At 42.3% G+C, this 19,828-nt stretch overlaps 1 protein-coding gene across 1 annotated transcript in view; it reads left to right on the top strand.

Moving 5' to 3' along the window:
* The window catches only part of ASPG (asparaginase), a 374,392-nt gene that overhangs the window by 234,397 nt on the left and 120,167 nt on the right, over window positions 1-19,828 (top strand). The window contains exon 8 of the mRNA XM_085626272.1: window positions 18,584-18,769. Coding sequence (XP_085482398.1) covers window positions 18,584-18,769 — 186 coding nt within the window. The remainder of the gene's footprint in view (window positions 1-18,583; window positions 18,770-19,828) is intronic.

Here is a 19,828-nt window from a genome sequence, read left to right as displayed (position 1 = left end):
CATAGTTCCACCTAGCTGGAAGCAGGCCACTGTCAAGGCACTCTTGAAAAAGCCTGACCTTGACCCTACTGATCTGGCAAATTACCGTCCCATCTCGCTTCTGCCTGGCCTGAATAAGATCGCTGAGAAGTATGTCAATCACCAGCTCTCATGCTTCCTGGAAGCTAATAACTTGCTAGGTCGGACGCAGACTGGCTTCCGTCCAGGCCAGGGAACCGACTCTGCTTTGATATCGATGGTTGAGGAAGGCAGATGCATCTTAGATTCGGGAGGATCCGCGGCGATGGTCCTCCTGGATCTAAGCGCTGCATTCGACACGGTGGACCATAATATTCTGATCCACCGTCTGGGGGAGATTGGAGTTGGAGGTTCGGCCCTTCAATGGTTTAAGTCATATTTGAGCGGTCGTTCCTATCAGGTTTGCGATGGCAATTTTAGATCTTTGCCTACCCCCCTTCAGTGTGGAGTCCCGCAGGGCTCTTCACTGAGCCCTACGCTTTTTAACGTCTATATGGCCCCACTGGAGGAGGTGGTTGCACCCTTTGGGGTGAAAATCGCAACCTACCCGGACGACACTCAACTGATTGTCTCTCTGTCCCTGTCGGATAGCCAGGGGGTGAAGTTTGCCGCATGCCTTACCAACATCATGGCATGGATGTCGGATTCCCGGCTAAAATTGAATGGGACCAAAACGGAGCTGATGCTCCTTGGCAATCTGTGCACGTCACTGCCCAAATGTATGTGGCCGGCCAGTTTGGGTGTCCCCCCAGCCCCTAAGGAGGCCATAAAAAGTCTCGGGGTATGGCTGGAACCTGAGCTGTCTATGACTACTCAAGTCAAACGAGTGGCGGGGACGTGCTACGGACTGCTCCGGTCAGCACAGAAAATCTAGTCGCTCCTCCCTGATAATTCCAGGAAACTATTGGTGCAGGTATTGGTGCTCTCGAGGCTCGACTACAGTAATGCCCTTTTTCTTGCGGCTCCTGAATCCACATTGAATGTGCTCCAAAGAGCGCAGAATGCAGCTGCGCGTATGCTCACTGGTACTGCCAAAAGATCTTCGGCTCGGCCTGCCTTGAAGGCCTTGCATTGGCTACCAATTCGAGCGAGCATTAAATTCAAATCCCTCTGTATAGTGTTTAAAGCTTTGCAAGGATCGGGTCCCCCCATTCTAAGAGATTTGGTCCGCTCCTATAAACCTGCGCGAGCCCTTCGCTCTGATGATGGGAACTTGGTAGTGATACCCAGGGCAAAAAAGGTGAAAACGGGTGGCCTCCGGTTTTCCATTAATGCGGGTCAATTATGGAATGCCTTACCGCTGGCCCTGCGTAAAGAATCAAATTTGGCAAAATTCCGCAAAGTATTGAAGACTTACCTTTTCCCTCTGTAGGTTCCTCTTGGTGTCCTGGGGTAGTGGCTTTGTGTATTGTTTAGCGCTGGGACGCTCGAGGGCAGCCATGCGCTTTAGAAATCCTTTTTCATTTCATTTCATTTAGTCGTCAGACTCAACACATACACGAATGGGAACTTCATCCGCAAGTTCTTCAACCCTTTTTCCAAATGTGGGGCCAACCAGACATAGATCTGTTCGCCACACACGCTAACGCAAAATGCCCAACCTTCGCGGCCAGGTTCCCACTCCTGTTGTCCAAGGGCAATATGATATGGATGAACTGGTCAGGCAGATTTTCGTATGCTTTTCCGCCACTCCCGCTCATTCCGCTAGTAGTACGCAAGCTCATACAGTCTCTCAAGATGATCCTAGTTGCTCCCACATGGGCACGGCAACCATGGTTCACAACACTACTCGAACTCTCAGTAGCTCCACATCAAAAACTACGTCTCTCCCCAAAGCTGCTCATGCAGAACAATGGAGAGATAAGGCACCCAGATCCAGCACAACTGAATGTAGCGATCTGGCTCCTGAAATCCTAGAGTTCGGTTACCTCAACCTCCCACCCGACTGTTTGAACATTATGAAAGAAGCCAGACGACCTACTACTAGAACTTGCTATGCAGCTAAATGGAAAAGATTCGTCATTTGCTGCAATAACAACAAAATTGACCCATTAGATGCTTTGATTCAAAATATTATTTGCTATTTGCTACATCTACAAAGATGCAATCTGGCATACTCCTCTATAAGATTACATCTGGCTGCCCTTGCCGACCTACCTACAAAACAGACAACATTTGTCATTGTTTAGAGTACCCGCTATCAAAGCTTTTATGGAAGGCCTTAAAAGGATAATTCCACACAGACTGCCACCCTCTCCAGTGTGGAACCTAAACATTGTTCTTACTAGACTCATGGGTCCCCCATTTGAGCCTTTACACAAATGCAACATGAAAAGTAGCTTTCTTTGTCGCAATCACCTCTCTCAGGAGAGTACGTGAGGTCCAGGCTTTAACCAAACAAGACCATACTTACAAATACATCGTAATAAAGTGGTTCTTAGGACAAATCCAAAATTCCTTCCCAAAGTAATCTCTGCTTTCCATCTTAATCAATCAGTAGAGTTATCAGTGTTTTTCCAAAACCCTGATTCAGTAGCGGAAAGAGCTCTTCACACGCTCAACGTCAAAACAGCTTTACTTTATTACTTAGACTGGACTAAAGCCTTTAGAAAGACAAACCAACTGTTTGTAGCTTTCTCTCCACCTCATAAAGGCAACCCCATCTCCAAAGCTGGAATTGCCAGGTGGATAGTCAAATACATTCAAATTTGCTAAAAGAAAGCAAAACACACATTAACAATTCGCCCTAGAGCGCATTCAACACGCAAACTAGGGGCTTCCATGGCATTCTTTGGGAACATTACCCCAGAAGACATTTGTAAGGCAGCAACATGGTCTACAACACACACCTTCACCAAACACTATTGTGTAGATGTGCAGGGAAAGCAACAAGCTTCTGTAGGCCAGGCTGGTCTTAAGACACTTTTTCAAACCACTGCAACTGATACAGGTGACCACCGCTAGGGGAGACACTGCTGTACAGTCTATGCACAGAGTGTGAAATCTGCAGCTCATATGCCTCGAACGGAAAATGCTACTTACCAGTATGCATTTGCTCTTGGCCTGTAGAGCTGCAGAGATTCACACGCCCACCCACCTCCCCGGATCCTGTTTCTGTTCCAGTGTTATCTTACTTAGATTCATTCATATGGGCATCTTTTCTGTTTCTACAAACACCATCATTTCCCATCATGACGAAAAACAATCTGAGGATGGAGTCGATGCCCATGCGCACTATCGTCCAAGGGAGGAGTCACCTATCTCGTGACTACAAAAGACTACTTCCAAGACAACAACAAGGTGCAAGCATCTGAGCCCAACACCAGATGGCGATCTATGCACAGAGTGTGAATCTCTGCAGCTCTACTTGCCAAGAACAGATGCATACTGGTAAGTAGCATTTTCCATATTCTATATAATGTGTGTGTGTGTATGTGTGTATATGTGTATATATATATATATATATATATATATATATATATATATATATATATATATCTCTCTACTGGCGGTCGCCAGTAGATAGTTATAGTTAGGACCTTGTTTCCATAGGAAATCTGAAAATTCTATTTTGAATAGCTTTGGCGCCGGTTGACGAATCCTCACAAATTTTTCAAAATAGGTGGGGCGCTCCGCTCCTACCCAGAAAGTCTCGGGGTGATTAGTCAAGCGGGGGCCAAAAAAAAGGGGGGGTCCCAAAACGCGTTTTCCCCATGCATTTTTCCATAGGGACCTTTAGTCCAAGGTACAGCCCGAATGGCTGAACAGATTTACTTGAAATTTGGCAGAGAGGTAGTCCTCAGGTCAGGGATGTGCCTTTTGAATATCTGGGGTCAATCTGTTCAGTAGTTCCTGAGATTATTTCAGTTAAAAGTACATATATATCTATAAGCGCGCGCCGTGCGCGTACGGTAAGCATACCGTACGCGCACGCTGCCGTGCGCGAGCGTAATTCTGATTGATGGTTACATGACAGTAAACATTCCATTCGGTCGAAATCAGGAAGTGTCGGCCGCCATTTTGTCTCCCGCAGTCTGAGGCAGTTAAAAACAAAGGTGGAGAATGTGAAAAGGGGGCAGGGTGGACAGTTCCTGACCCACTAGCCTTTGTCAGGGGGTCACTGAAGGACCCCCAAGGATGAAAAAAACAATCTTTTTTTTTTTTTCGAAAAAGCGCGGGGTGCGCGCACGGCACGCACAACGCATCGTGGGTGCTCAGTGCGCAAAGCGCACCGAGCGCCCACAGCGCGCGCACGGTGAAGAACCGTAGTGCGCGCACGGTGTAGAACCGTAGTGCGCGCACGGTGAAGAACCTGAAAAAAATAAATATTAATAAATACATAACTTAGCATTTAAAAAAACGTACAAATTCACTTAAAAAAAACATAGGTTTCACACACGTTATAGTTAGCTGGACATTTCCCTCGTAAAAAACCAATGAAATTCCCCCGTTATAGTTAGTGCAGGCAACTATAACTCACGCGACCGCAATCCTCTGCTGATGACGTCAGATATTACATCACTGATTAAATATGTGTCTTTCTGAAAAATAAATATTTGTAATATGTATAGCTAAAGATTAATGGAACAAGACATGGGTAAATAGGTGTCTAAATACAGTGATGTAATATCTGACGTCATCAGCAGAGGATTGCGGTCGCGTGAGTTATAGTTGCCTGCACTAACTATAACGGGGGAATTTCATTGGTTTTTTATGAGGGAAATGTCCAGCTAACTATAACATGTGTGAAACCTATGGTTTTTTAAGTGGATATATATATATATATATATATATATATATATATGTGTGCTCCAGTTGTACCTTTTCAGGGAATTCACTCGCGGGCGGGTGCTCTAACTGTGGCGGTACACTCCACAAATATCAACGCTCCAATCCTCTTCATTCAGAGAAATAAGCACTCACGGGAGACGCTCGGAGGAAATCTTTATTCCGATACAAACAAACGCGTTTCGGCGAACTGCCTTTCTCTGTGTTTGTGAGCTTGGCGAGAGGCCGCCATTATTTGTACAGGCATAACGTTAGTATGTAGATATGGAAAAGGGACCGCGCAAAACATCCTCACAGAATGCGCCATTTATAAATGTGCAATTTTAGCTGTTTTGAAGACACTTTATACAAAATTGCCATGCAGATTTTGAGAAAAATGCCGAGAATGCTTAACGATAATGTTAAGCTTAATCATGAATCTTTTCTTTTCAATTCTTTTAAGCATCCAAATATGCGAGTAACATACCATGAGTGATATTCATGTTATCGCTAGCCACCAGAATACACGCCATGGATTGGCCCCATCTGATCTCATATTTTCTCAAAAAACCAAACAAATCTCGCCGTGAATCGGCTTAAGTCCCTCGAGACCATGAACCTACTTATACTAAAACAAAACTAATATTACTTTGATTATTCCTCTCACTTAATCATTACAGAATATATCAAAAAATTAGAATCCACATTTCATTTACACATCTCTATAGCCTTCCTAAGTCAGCCATAATCAGTTACTGAAAATTCATGCATAATCGTTAGTCATTGCAAGAAATACAACGCATTATCTTGTTGTTACTAATGCTCATCAATAATCCATCATACAGTTCTAGTGAGACAGTACTAATCAATCCTATAGCTAAGTTGATTATGAGCCCAAATGTGATGCTAATTCTTCCCCACTATTCAAACCCCTAGGGGATTTCGTCTGACAATCCACTATGTAGCGTGATTCGAGTCTACGCAGTTTTTTTAACCTATCGCCCCTCTTATGCTGTCGGGTACGTGGTCTAGGCCATAAAATCTCAATAGATTCCTGTTACTGGAATGCCTCTCTGCAAAGTGTCTCGCTACAGGGTATGATACATCCTTTTTAGTAATTGCTCTTACACTCCTATGTCCTCTTGATCTATAGTGTCAATTTGGACACTATAGATCAAGAGGACATAGGAGTGTGCATGGCAGATAGAGCAGTGAAAGCGGGATTGAACAAGGGACGCAAGAAAGTCCATTTAAGCCCAAATCCCTGTTTGTTCCACAGATGCCCTATGACTCGATAGACGTATTCTCTGAGGCAATGGTTAAAGATCTACTTAATTTTAGATGTAAGAACCGCAAGAGCGCTGTGATAGAGAACTTAACCAGGGAAGAGAAGGCTGCATTAGTGGATCTAATGGCGAATAAAACAACCATCATAAAACCCTCGGACAAAGGTGGGAATGTTGTGTTACAAACAAGAACTCAATATCGGGAGGAAGCACTTCGACAACTACGAGATATCAAATATTATGCTCCGGCCACTTGTGAAATGTATTTGGCTAGTGTGGAGGAATATGAAGGTTTGTTGAAGTCGTGGAATATCAAGGGCATGTTGGGAACTGACGAGCATTTGTTCTTAAGATGCCCGAATCCAGTAATTGCAACATTTTATCACATTCCAAAGATACATAAAGATGCAGCCTGCCCACCAGGGAGACCTATAGTCTCGTCACAGGGCAGTCTCAAGGAACATATGTCCATGTTCATAGACCATTTCCTTTTCCCATTTGTGGCAGAACTTCAATCCTATGTGAGAGACACAAAATACTTTTTGGGCAAAATTTCAACCATAACCTGGGATTCAACATATGTAATGATGGTGCTGGATATCACCAGTCTGTATACTTGCATTAACCACAAGGATGGTTTAAAGACCTTGCAATACTTTCTGAACAAAAGACAGCTAAGATTTGCTGAACATAATGACATGATTTTGGAATTTACAAAGTTCTGTTTGACGAACAATATATTTTTGTTTGAGGACAGCTACTTCAAACAAGTATCAGGTACGGCGATGGGCACCTGTTTCGCTCCCAGTTATGCGAACTTGTTTGTAGGCTGGTGGGAGGAACAGGTGTCCAGAACCTATGAGTGCGGCAATGTGACAGGAAAGGTGGTTGAATGGTATCGTTATATTGACGATCTATTCATAGTTTGGCAGGGTGGAATTGAATCTGCTAATGGATATATTAGTAATCTAAATAACAATGATCTAAATTTGCATTTCTCAGGTGTAGTAAGTCCTGTGGCAGTGGACTACCTAGACCTGAAGGTATTCATTGCAGATGGGCAAATACATACTGCCTTATATCGTAAGATCACAGCAGGGAATTCAACTTTGTTTGCCACGAGTAATCATCCACCAAAACTGATATAGAGCATTCCCTATGGGGAACTGTTGCGGTTAAAACGCAATAGTTCTCGATCATGTGATTTTAAGGTATCAGCCAAAGAATGCATACAGAGGTTTGCCCAAAGGGGGTATGATCCAATACTTTTACAGAATACACTTAAAAAGGTGGAAGGTATCCCTAGACAACAGTTGCTGACTGACAATTCAATGTCTGAAAACAAGTCAGCTGCAACCCATGAAGGTAAATTCAGAATGGTGACAACCTATTCAGCAGAAGCCAACTATCTAAAACGTATGTTTAAGAAAAACTGGCATATTTTGAAAACTGATAGTGTGCTGAATGAGGACATCCCCCCATATCCACTAGTGACCTTTAGAAAATCTCGGTCCTTGAAGGATAAATTAGTGCAAAGTCATCTTGAGAAAGAATCCCAGTCTGGGGGCACCCTTAAAGATATGAAAGGTTTTTTCCCTTGTGGTAAGTGCAAGGCGTGCTCTAATAGCAAAAGAGTTCTTTCCTTCAGATGCACAGGTAAAAAGAACCATCAATAAATGTATTACCTGCAGCACTCCCTATGCGGTATACTGTTTAGTGTGCCCGTGTGATCTATGCTATATAGGGAGCACTATACACCCACTTAAGATCAGAATATTAGAGCATCTAAGAGCAATTACTAAAAAGGATGTATCATACCCTGTAGCGAGACACTTTGCAGAGAGACATTCCAGTAACAGGAATCTATTGAGATTTTATGGCCTAGACCACGTACCCGACAGCATAAGAGGGGGCGATAGGTTAAAAAAACTGCGTAGACTCGAATCACGCTACATAGTGGATTGTCAGACGAAATCCCCTAGGGGTTTGAATAGTGGGGAAGAATTAGCATCACATTTGGGCTCATAATCAACTTAGCTATAGGATTGATTAGTACTGTCTCACTAGAACTGTATGAAGGATTATTGATGAGCATTAGTAAAAACAAGATAATGCGTTGTATTTCTTGCAATGACTGTAACGATTATGCATGAATTTTCAGTAACTGATTATGGCTGACTTAGGAAGGCTATAGAGATGTGTAAATGAAATGTGGATTCTAATTTTTTGATATATTCTGTAATGATTAAGTGAGAGGAATAATCAAAGTAATATTAGTTTTGTTTTAGTATAAGTAGGTTCATGGTCTCGAGGGACTTAAGCCGATTCACGGCGAGATTTGTTTGGTTTTTTGAGAAAATATGAGAACATCAGATGGGGCCAATCCATGGCGTGTATTCTGGTGGCTAGCGATAACATGAATATCACTCATGGTATGTTACTCGCATATTTGGATGCTTAAAAGAATTGAAAAGAGAAGATTCATGATTAAGCTTAACATTATCGTTAAGCATTCTCGGCATTTTTCTCAAAATCTGCATGGCAATTTTGTATAAAGTGGATTCAAAACAGCTAAAATTGCACATTTATAAATGGCGCATTCTGTGAGGATGTTTTGCGCAGTCCCTTTTCCATGTCTACATACTAACGTTATGCCTGTACAAATAATTGGCGGCCTCTCGTCAAGCTCACAAACACCGAGGAAGGCAGTTCGCCGAAACACGTTTGTTTGTATCGGAATAAAGATTTCCTCCGAGCGTCTCCCGTGAGTGCTTATTTCTCTGAATGAAGAGGATTGGAGCGTTGATATATATATATATATTATATAATTTCACTGAAACGAAATTGAGGTATCATGAACATGGCGTGGCTTTATGAAGCAGACGCCACGCTGGTCCTATGGAGGAGCACACATACTCCAGATTGTAATACTTGATAAATGGACATGTTCATGATACCTCAATTTCGTTGAACCCAGACAAATAGTGACGTTGACTTACTATTAAGAGCCCTGAATGAGTCCTTGTCGGACGAAACGCGTTGGCTACTGTTCGCTGATGTGGTTTTAAGAAGATAAAAACGAATAGACTTATTGAAAGATTAAATCTTCTCGACATACATTTCTAGCGACTCAATAACAGCTTCACGATTGTTGGCGTTATATATTTCATACAAGAATTTACGCACAAAGCAAATGTACCCTGTATTACTTTTTTTAAGTGCTGAACCACCAACTGTATAACACATACTTACAATTACAGAGTGGTGGCAGCCATTTTATAGTTAGGTTGTCCAGCTTTAGGGATTGGCAGTTTGAGTCGGTACCTCTGTGGACCTTTTTTTCAAAGTTGCTCCAAAGTTCTCCAAACTTCTTGAACTTCTTCCTGAAGTTCCTCAAGGGGTCCCAAAGTGTCTGAAACTTACTCCAAGGGTCTGGAAGCTCCAGGATGGTTCTTGAAAGTTGAGGACGTCAGTTCCCACAATCCACTGGTACAAAACCCTTACAAATCAACTGATGGTTCTCCAAGGTGTAGATTTAGTTGGTGATGTTCCCGTTGAGCTCTTTTAACCTGTAGCTTTCAGGGACTCAACTCTTTAGTTATTTTTCAGCAAAATATTCCACAGGGCTGTAGTTTCAGATGGTGCAGTTTTCAGAGGTCAGTCCTTAGAAATCTTTGCACAGCAAAACTTCTCAGCAGGGCACTTCTTGCTTCAGTAAGTTTCAAGCAGCAGATCTGGAGGGCTCTGCCCCTCTCAGATACTTATTCCAAGTTCTCGGGGTTATGTAGGAGGTCACTTCTGACCAATGGGAGCAGGGTAACTCCTCAAAGTTATGACCATATCCTGTAGAGTGTGGCATTATTTTGTCCCAGAGTTCATCAGATCGTCCAAATCCATAATGGCTGATTTTCCAGCAAGGAGGTAAGAGCTGGCTAAACAAACCCCCTAGGATGGCTTATTAACATAGACTCTCCCCCTACCATCTGCACATACCTTCCCTAATCCTAGGTCTGGTGGGGGTCAAAAGTGTAAAGTGGAAACTGACACTGTGGCCATCCCTCTGCCTTTGAAGACCATGGTTTACGACTCCTCCCCTGGCCCGGCATTCCTATGGAACAGCACACTGTCCTGCCAGCAGAGCTGGTTAACCCCAGGGGCTCTTTATCACCTCTTCAAGGCAGCCTGGCTAATCCACTTAACTCTGACCAATCAGGGCAGACCACTGGAAGGCTGAATTTGGACTTACAAACAAGAAAGTTTTATAACTTCTTGTATGTAAACTTTAGGAGAAATTCAACAGTAGGATATTGTTGGATTTATTAATACCATTCTGGGAAGTCTTTGAATGTCATTTCTAGTCCTCTCCTATCAATAGTTATTAATCAATAACTTCCTACCATGTTAACCTATGTAACAAGGGATTTGCAATGGGAAAAACGACTTGGGATATTTTTCCAGCACCAGGACTTACAAAAACATATTTTATAAGTACTTGCTTTATATCTACAGGAACCTCACCCCATGTGCAACTAGGGGAGACTTTAGGGGTTCTGAATCTGTAGAAAGATTGCAGATTCACCCTCTACAGTGTTCCTAGCATCAAAGTCGAATTTGAGTAGCACTCTACCACAATGTGGGGAGTGAAATTCATTTTATAAGGGCATACCTTATAAATACCTGAACCCCCACCCCTGGGATACCTAGGGGAGACCCTGGGGGTCCCTAATATGCCAAAACATTGTAGGTTATCCATTTTAAGTGCCCCAAACACCAAAGTCGAGTTTGTGCACAATTTACTTTATAAAAGCAGTCCTGGCACCCAGGGCTGATTTTAAACTGACCTCCGGCCTCAGCAGTGCACACATGCAAGTGCAGAAAAAGGCTGCTGGCCTCCAAACTGCCATGCCCCAGGCTACTGGGGACTTCTAGGTAGTTATAATCCCCCTACCCTATTGTATACTAGGGGCTTATATGGTCGGTCATGCCAGTCACAGGGGTACCCCACCATACCATTGTGTACCCTAGTGTATGTAGGTGTTTTAACTGTATTCTAATGTGTCTCTTTCAGTTTAGCACTGGCCCTGGGCCTGGTTAGGCAGAGCCCAGAGTCAGCCAGAGTCCGTTACCACCAGCATCAGTCAGCAAAAAGTTGGGGGGTGCCCAGGGCACAGGATGACTTTGCAACAAAGTTCCTTTTTAACTTTGCATCTGTTCGCCGAATGTGTGTGAAATTTTTCAGACTTGCTGCCCCCCTTTCCATTTTAGGAGGTCTGAAGTTTTGCAGCATTTGGTCAAGGGAGTGAACAGAAAGAAGTAGAAGCCTCAAAACGGGCCTCAAATCCTATGAATTTTCGATAGACTTTGGTATTTCGCATAGCTCAAAACACATCAACTGGATTTATATGAAATTCAGCAGTATTACATGTTAGGGGGTGCAGGTGATTCGATGGAGTACTGCAGGTAAGTAGAGTAAGTAAATGTTAAGTTCTAAGGTTTTTCAACTTAATGATATCTTGTAGCAGAATACTAATAAATGTCTTCACCATTCTGCTGTATACCACTCTGCTCTACTATTCCACTGTATACCTTTCCACTCTACAACACTCCTCTGTACGCTATTACACTGTATCCCACTCCACTCTATTCCGCTGTTTGCCACTGCACTCTACACCTCTTCTATGTACGCCACTCCACTGTATGCCCCTCAGCTATATGCTACTCAAGTATATGCTATTTCACTCTATGCCACTCCACTTTATGCTATTTCACTCTATACCACTCCACTTTATGCTATTCCACTGTGTGCCACTCCACTCTATGCTACTCCACTATACACTAGTACACTCTACGCCACTCCACGACACTCTTCTCTACTTTACTTAGCGCTATTATACTGTACACAACTCCAGTCTTCGCCAGTCCTCTCTATTCTAGAACACTTTTTTTAACTCCTCTCTGCGCCTCTTCAGTGTACGACACTTCACTGTATGCCACTCCGCTATACGCTACTCCTTTGTATGCTATTCCACTTCACGCCATTCCACTGTATGCCACTCCACTCTACGCCATTCCACTGTATGCGACTCAACTCTACCCCACTCCATTCTAAGCTATTCCATTGGACACCACTCCATTGTTTGCCACTCCACTATATGCTATTACACTCTACCTCATTCCAGTGTACGCTACTCCAGTCTACACCACTTCCCTGTACGCCACTGCGCTATACGCAGCTTCACTATAAGCTATTCCAGTCTACACCACACTACTGTACACCACTCTACTCTACGCTGTTCCACTGTATGCCGCTCCTCTATACTCTACTCTAGACCACTCAAGTGTACTCCACTCCACTCCACTGGATGCCACTGCACTCTACACCACTCCCAGTATGCTATTTCACTCTACCCCACTCCACTGTACACTACTCCAGTCTATACCACTCCACTGTACACAATCCCACTGTACGCCACTCCATTCTACGCTATTACACTGTACACAACTTATAATCTTTGCCCCTCTACTCTATGGTATTACATTCTACCCCACCCCACAATACATCAGTCCAGTCTACACCACTTCAATGTACGCTACTCCAATGTACATTACTCCACTATACGCTACTTCACTTTACGCCACTCCACTGTACGCCACTACAGCCTACGCTACTCCAGTGTACTTTTCTCCTCTGTATATAACTCCACTCTACAATACTCTACTACACTCTATGCCACTATACTAGACTGTACTCCACTCTCTCCCCATACACTTCATGTCAAAATTTGCACTAAATTCTATGCCCGTACACTCTATTGTACAACACTACTCCACTCTGACAGTTTCCAACACTATACGACACAGCACTCCTACTGTATGAGACGCTGCTCCAATTTATAACAGTGACCTTGACTCTGTGCTATGCCACTTCAAGGTATGCCATCCCACTCTAAGTTAATCCATTGTACCCTATTTCACTCTGTGCCACTCCACTCTTCTGCACTTCACTGTACGGTATTCCACTGTACACTATTCCACTGTGTGCTACTCAACTTTACGGTAATCCTCTCTACGTCACTAAAGTGTATGGCACTTCACTCTACACCATTCCGTTGTATGAGACTCTCCTCCACACTATATAACTCCACTCTATAAAAGTCTACCACACTTCATGTCACTCTACGGCATTCTACTCCACTCTATCCCCGTACATTCCACTGTCCAACTCTGTATTCCACTGCATGCCCATAGGCTGCAATGTACAACACTTTATTCCACTATACAACACTTTCCTCTACGACACAACACTTCACTCTACTGTACGGGACTCCATTCCAATTTATAACAGTTTACTACGTACGCTATACCAGTTAACTCCACTCCATTCCATTCTACTCTACAACACACCACTACACTGTATTGCACTTTACTCCACACAACGTTACACCATTCCATCCGACTCTACTCCACTGTACTAGACTTTACCTAAATGTACACTACTATATAATCCCCTCTACTCAGCTCCACTGTTTCACACACTACTGTACTCTATGCATCTCCACTTTACTGCACTGCATGCCACTCTCTGACACTTTACTCCTGTCTATACCTCTTCAGTCCACTCTACTATACTGTATGGCACTGTACAACACTCTACTCCACTCTATGATACTCTAGTCCACTATACGACCCTGTACGCAACTATTTCTATGCCACTGCGCCCAACTCTAGTCCACTCTACTCTGACGTAGTACTCCATTCTACTCCGCTCTCAATGACCTTGTACTGTATAACACTGTATTCCAATCCACTGTACCACACTCTGCAATACTGTACTGCACGTCACTCCACAAAAATCATCTAAACTGTATGGCACTCTACTGTAGTCTACATAACGCTCCAATACTGTAAGACAGCCTGCTACACTCTACTGTACAACACGGTACTCCAATTTGACACTTCACTCGACTGTATGCTAATCCACTCTACTGCACTCCACGCCACTATAGTCTGCAACACTACACTCCACCCTATGACCCTTTACTCCACTCTACGCTACCCCACTCCAGTGTATTCCACCTCACTCTACTAGACTTTATTCCACTCTACGCCACTGTACTACACAGTATGACACTCAATGACACGCCACTCAGCTTGTCTCTACGATAAGCCACTCCTCTATACTCCACCCTGACACTCTCCTCCATTGTAATCTACGACATTCCACTTGACGATTCTCCACGCTGCCACTACTTCACACTACTCTACAGTTCGACGCGTCATTCAACAGTATAACTTACTGCACCAGTCTACGATACTGGACTCCTCTGTATGAGACACTATGCCACTACACTATAACACTTTAATACACTGTAATAACACTTTAATACACTACTAAACTCTACTCAACTCTATTCCAATCTACAATACTCCAGACTTTGACAATAGACTTTACAACACTCTTCTCCTCCACTGTACTGTAATGTACGTCACTCCACGTAACAGAGGTAAAGTATTACATATCAGCTTTCTTGATCAAATTAACCACCCGGGCTTGCACAAAACACGTTATCCTCATAAATCAAAAGGGGTTCATAAAGAGGGTCCGGGACTACAACAAATATCTTTGCATTGACTCTTAGCATTGATATGTTGAGACAGACAAAACTACCACTGGATCTATGTTTAGTAGATTTCAAGTCGGCTTTCGACTGTGTCGATCATGAGAAACTATGGCTAGATCTAGTCAAATGGGGCATCCCCCAACTTCTCCTGAGAGGGATACTACTACTGTATTCCAACACCTAGAGACAAATAAATATAGATAATGGTACCCGGATCTCCCAAAAAATAAGGACATATCAAGGCCTCAAATAGGGTTGTGTCCTTGCACTGTTTCTCTTCAATCTATTCTTAGCAGACCTAACCAAGTCATTTGATCCGACAAATGGTCACCCTGCTCGATTGGGTCCACTGCTATTAAGCCACCTTTTGCACGCAGATGTGTTCCTGTGTAATCAAAGGTTGGTCTGCAGCATCTAATAGATGCACTTTTCAAATACGCTCCGGAGAATGAGCTGGAAATCAACTGGAATAAGACCAAAGTCATGACAATCTCTGCTATTAATAGTCACATTAAAAGTTGGTTTCTACAAGGGCAGCCACTAGAGTATGTAGAAGTCTACAAATATCTAGGGGTCTGAGCTGATATTATAATTTCATCCGCAAAAGCACAAAATAATTAGAAAGGGTAATGCCCACACAGCTTCTTCTCGCATCTTCGTTAGCAATTTAAATGGTCCTACTTTATCACCAATGTTGACGGTCCCAACCCTCACCTATGGAAGTGAGAAGCTGCGAGGTCGTGATGCAGCCTTGCTTGAAGGTTTGATAATTAAAACATATAGGCACATTTTTAAGATTCCCAAGGGCTGCATCACCGGCTCAAATTCATTAAGAACTTGGTCTTACAACGTAAGTCACTGTCAGGCGGTGTGCCTTCATCAGGTGCTATTACAGGCTACAGCGGTCTGAAGAAAATTCCAGCTACAAAATATTGTGGTCAGTAATTGCTAATTCCCCGCTGACACCCTTTAAATCCTACAAAAAAATATTCTAAATAAATCAATGAGGTCAAAATCACTCCAGGAGGACAAACTGACTTTGGCAAAACAATCACATGCCTTGATGCTGATTAACACCTATAAAGCCTTGAAACCCGCATCCCACTTTGGAGTACCTATTCAGTTGTTATGAAATGGAAATTCCTGGCCTGAAGGCTTGTGTTGTTTCCGTTGTTAGTGGGACAGGCGCCTTGGCAAATGTGGGAACATTCTGCCTGTTGTGTGGTGCTCCAAAGGAGGACCTAATCCATCCAGTCTGCATCTGCCCAAGGATAAAACAAGTAAGATTTGAACTATTGCAAAACATAATTTACATACCTGCAGGCAAGCAATCATTGCCTGTCTAACTCCAGAGGACACTATGTTCAACTGTAAACTCGTAAAATGTCTTTGTAGGTTCCAGTCACTCATTGATACTGGACACGGATGCCGGTACCATGTGTTTTTTTATGTCTTGTTATGATCTAATTTATTTTTAGGAAAACCATTTTATATAGGCTCTTAATATTGTGTATCAAATGCTCAATGATTGCGATGGTTTTAATGAATCTGACGCAACTGACTTGACTTCAACTCTCCACTTGCGACACTGGACTCTATGATTTGAAGCACGTTTTTATCAAACATTAAAAAAAAAAAACATTAAAATTCAATGCAAAAGCAAAGTGTAAACGTATTTTTCCCTATACAAACCAAGTTTAAACTACACAAACTTTAAAAATTCTAAAGTTATAGTTATAACTTTTGTTTACAATTTTTCAAACACCTTCAAATTTTTATAAGTAGCGGACCTCGTTACATGCTCTTTTCAGCTGGCTAACCAGACAACACTAATTGTAACTCAGAACTCAACCATGCACTGTGCTATCACAAATAATCATACTTCAGTGTGTAACACTACACTGTACGAGACTCTCCGCCACTCTGCTACATGACACTACACTTGACAACACTGAACTATGACACTCTACTCCACTGTAACCCACTATGCTCTACAACACTGCTACACTTTATGCCACTCTACAACACTCTACTTGAGGCAACTCCTGTCCACCACACTCCATTTCATGACACTCCAGTCGACAACACTCCACTGTACAACACAAAGCTCCATTCTACGATGCTGCACTCCACGATCTAACACCCCACCCCACTCCACTGTATAACGTTTTACTCCACTGTCGCTGCCTCACTCTACTCTATCCCACTCTACAGTACGCCACTCTACAAGACTCTTGTTCACTGTACTCTCCTACACTCCACCTTGCGTCACTCTGATCAATGACATTTCATACTGCGATTTGAAACATATTTATATTAAAAAATAAAAACAATTAACATACAATGAAAAACACAAAGCTTAAAGATTTATAGCTAGAAATACCTTGCATATTCTTTCTATACTAGACCTCTTGAATGTGGTGTATTGCTTTACTGGGGGATGCATATCGGAGGCGAGGAACAGCCTAAGAATGCTCCATACAGCTATTCAATAACTGCTGTGACCTCCCTGTCCATCAAAGAAAAGGTGAAGGACACAGAGTGCTGCGCTCTCTGAAATAAACTAAAGATAGTGGGCATACCAGATGGATGGATGAGTGATGGGAGGACAACCTTAACAATTCTTGGGAAACTGGCTTCTTAAGCACATACCAGTTACTCAAAACCCTTCTCGGTTTACAACCGAGAGTCTACGGACCACTGACTGAGCTTCCCTGCTGGAAGCTTCTCTACGTCCAGTCTTTGCCAGGTTTCTCAATTATTGGGTCACACATACAGTGAAGAAGACCCGTATAATCAGGCATGTTGTGCTTGACTCCTTGTATGACATATTTTCCAGGTGTACAACAAATTAGAAGACGGGAGTGATGCAGTTAGATAATATACTACTTTTCCCAGCTGCTTCATTGGCAGGACCTCTCAAAGAGATTGTAATAGAACTCGAAGGCAGTGGTTCACATTTAGGAACCAGGGGGGCTGGAACTCATTGTTTACTTGCCTAAACCGTGGCCATGAAGGATGACCAGGCGAAGGGGAAATTACTAAAAATGTTGACCTGGGATGGCCTTGGAGGTAAGATTAATAGGAGATAATGGACGTAGTGTAAACATCAGACCAGATTTAATACTGCTCTATGAAACACTTCTGCTTGGTGCAGAATAAAAGTTGCTAGGAGAATAGAAATGTGTCTCCTTCGCATGTGCCTCATTTTATTGAGGTTGGAGGTAGGTATCCATACTGGCCAAAATATCCCACCCCCTTTTCAGAATGAGAAACACATGATCTGACCCAGATGGCTGCTTTTTGGGGATTACTGTGACATGGGGAAAGAAAGGATTGTACTACATTTTGATATGTATGTGCCACAATGACTACAAAAGACTACACTGTACCTTTAAAAGTCTTATTCCATTTTGCACTATTGAAATAATGGCATGTCAGTGTTCGAAATAATCGGGATGCAGCTCTGTATAATTTGTCATGGATGTTTCTTTTAGGTAGTTCTAAATTTAGGGCTTAGAATCTAAATGATTTTGAAATGCATACATACACACAAGTATGAGCACTGGGTAGTTGAACAGAAAAATACAACTAAGATGTTTGTCTAGGTCATGCCTCCAGCTGCCACATGCCTGATATTCTTAAAAGATTTCACCTAGATGAAAACGGAAAAATATTTTGCATTTATTCCCTTCATTTAACCATTGTACTATGTTGTACAAAAGTTCAGACATGAAAGTTGTTGCATTTTCAACAGTTTGACCTTTTTCCTTACTCTTATTTCTAAATTTTTGCCCTTGGAAAATCTGTAGATTAATTGTTGCAGTACTATTTGTTAATTTTATTTACTTTCTATATATTTTTTTAATTACGTTTTTCTGTCTTAAATAGGTGAAAGCATTTCTTCAGCCTCCAATGGAAGGCATTGTACTGGAAACATATGGCTCTGGAAATGCACCAGACAATAGACAGGATTTTCTTCAAGCACTGAAGGCTGCCACAGACCGAGGCGTATTGATTGTAAACTGCACCCAGTGTTTACTAGGCTCTGTTAGTCAGTCATATGCTACTGGAAAGGTGTGAAGTTTTAACTGTAAACCCTTATCTAATTGTTGTATCATCTGCAATGTATATGTTGGGAGTTGATTATTTGAACCTAGGTGGGCATCCTAAGCTTCATGCTGGCGACTAGATATGTAAAACCTTCATAATAATTGCTAAATATAATTACTTTTGTAGTAGACATTGTTGAAAATGATGCAAATTGAAGGCAGCAATTGAAGTGAAGGACCCTAGAACTTAGTGGAAAAATGAACTGTAGAAAACTTTCTGTACCCTACAAACAGTTTTCAGATGGGTTTTGTTTAGTGTATGGCAGTCGTTTTCCCATGAAATCACTGTCTAGTGTGCCTGACTACAGGAAATACCCAGCACTGAACTGTTTGCAAAGGTACTGCACTCAGGCCTTTGTGGTTTTTGATTAAGGCTGCAAACTATACCCTTTGGGCAGCAGATGAAGTATAGCTTTACAAAACTCATTAAATGTACTAAAATGTCTTTGGTTGAAGGAGGTTATGTTTCTCTCCTAAGAGCACACACTTTTTTTTATTTTAATAATTTTATTAAATTCTTTACATATTGGAAAATCATACAGTAGGCACTGCCTTTTACATAGATTTTAAAATATCCATTCTTACAATATGTCTTGGAAAAGATTTCACTGCGGTAAGGTTTGCTAGATGGTTGCATGGTAAGTAACGACTTTATGGTCTCAATTTAATATTGACATAGGAGTTGGTTGTGCCTGATAAGTTGGAAAGACATGTATTCCTAACACTTAAGAAATCTTAAACTATAGGCTTTCACGTTTGGATATATATCCATGAGTTTAAAGTAGAAATAGTCAAAGTTTATACCAAGTTCTCAAAGGTTTCCTGACTTTCAATTATTTTTAGGTCTTGGCTCTAGACAGCGCTTGCACTGTCTCAAAAGAGACATGTTGTATATACTCTGTGGGCTTCAGCTCGCCCATGGTTTCCCATTTGCTGTCCCCATCATCACTGTCCTTTTCATTCTCCCACATTTGTCCACGGCATGCATGCGGCATACCTCTTCCTGTGTTTAGTCCTTTGAGAA

The sequence above is a fragment of the Triturus cristatus genome, chromosome 9, assembly GCF_964204655.1.
Source record: "Triturus cristatus chromosome 9, aTriCri1.1, whole genome shotgun sequence".
NCBI classification, from domain to species: Eukaryota; Metazoa; Chordata; class Amphibia; order Caudata; family Salamandridae; genus Triturus; species Triturus cristatus.
Note: the sequence above shows the minus strand (reverse complement) of the source record. Positions and strands in the feature narration are given on the sequence as shown.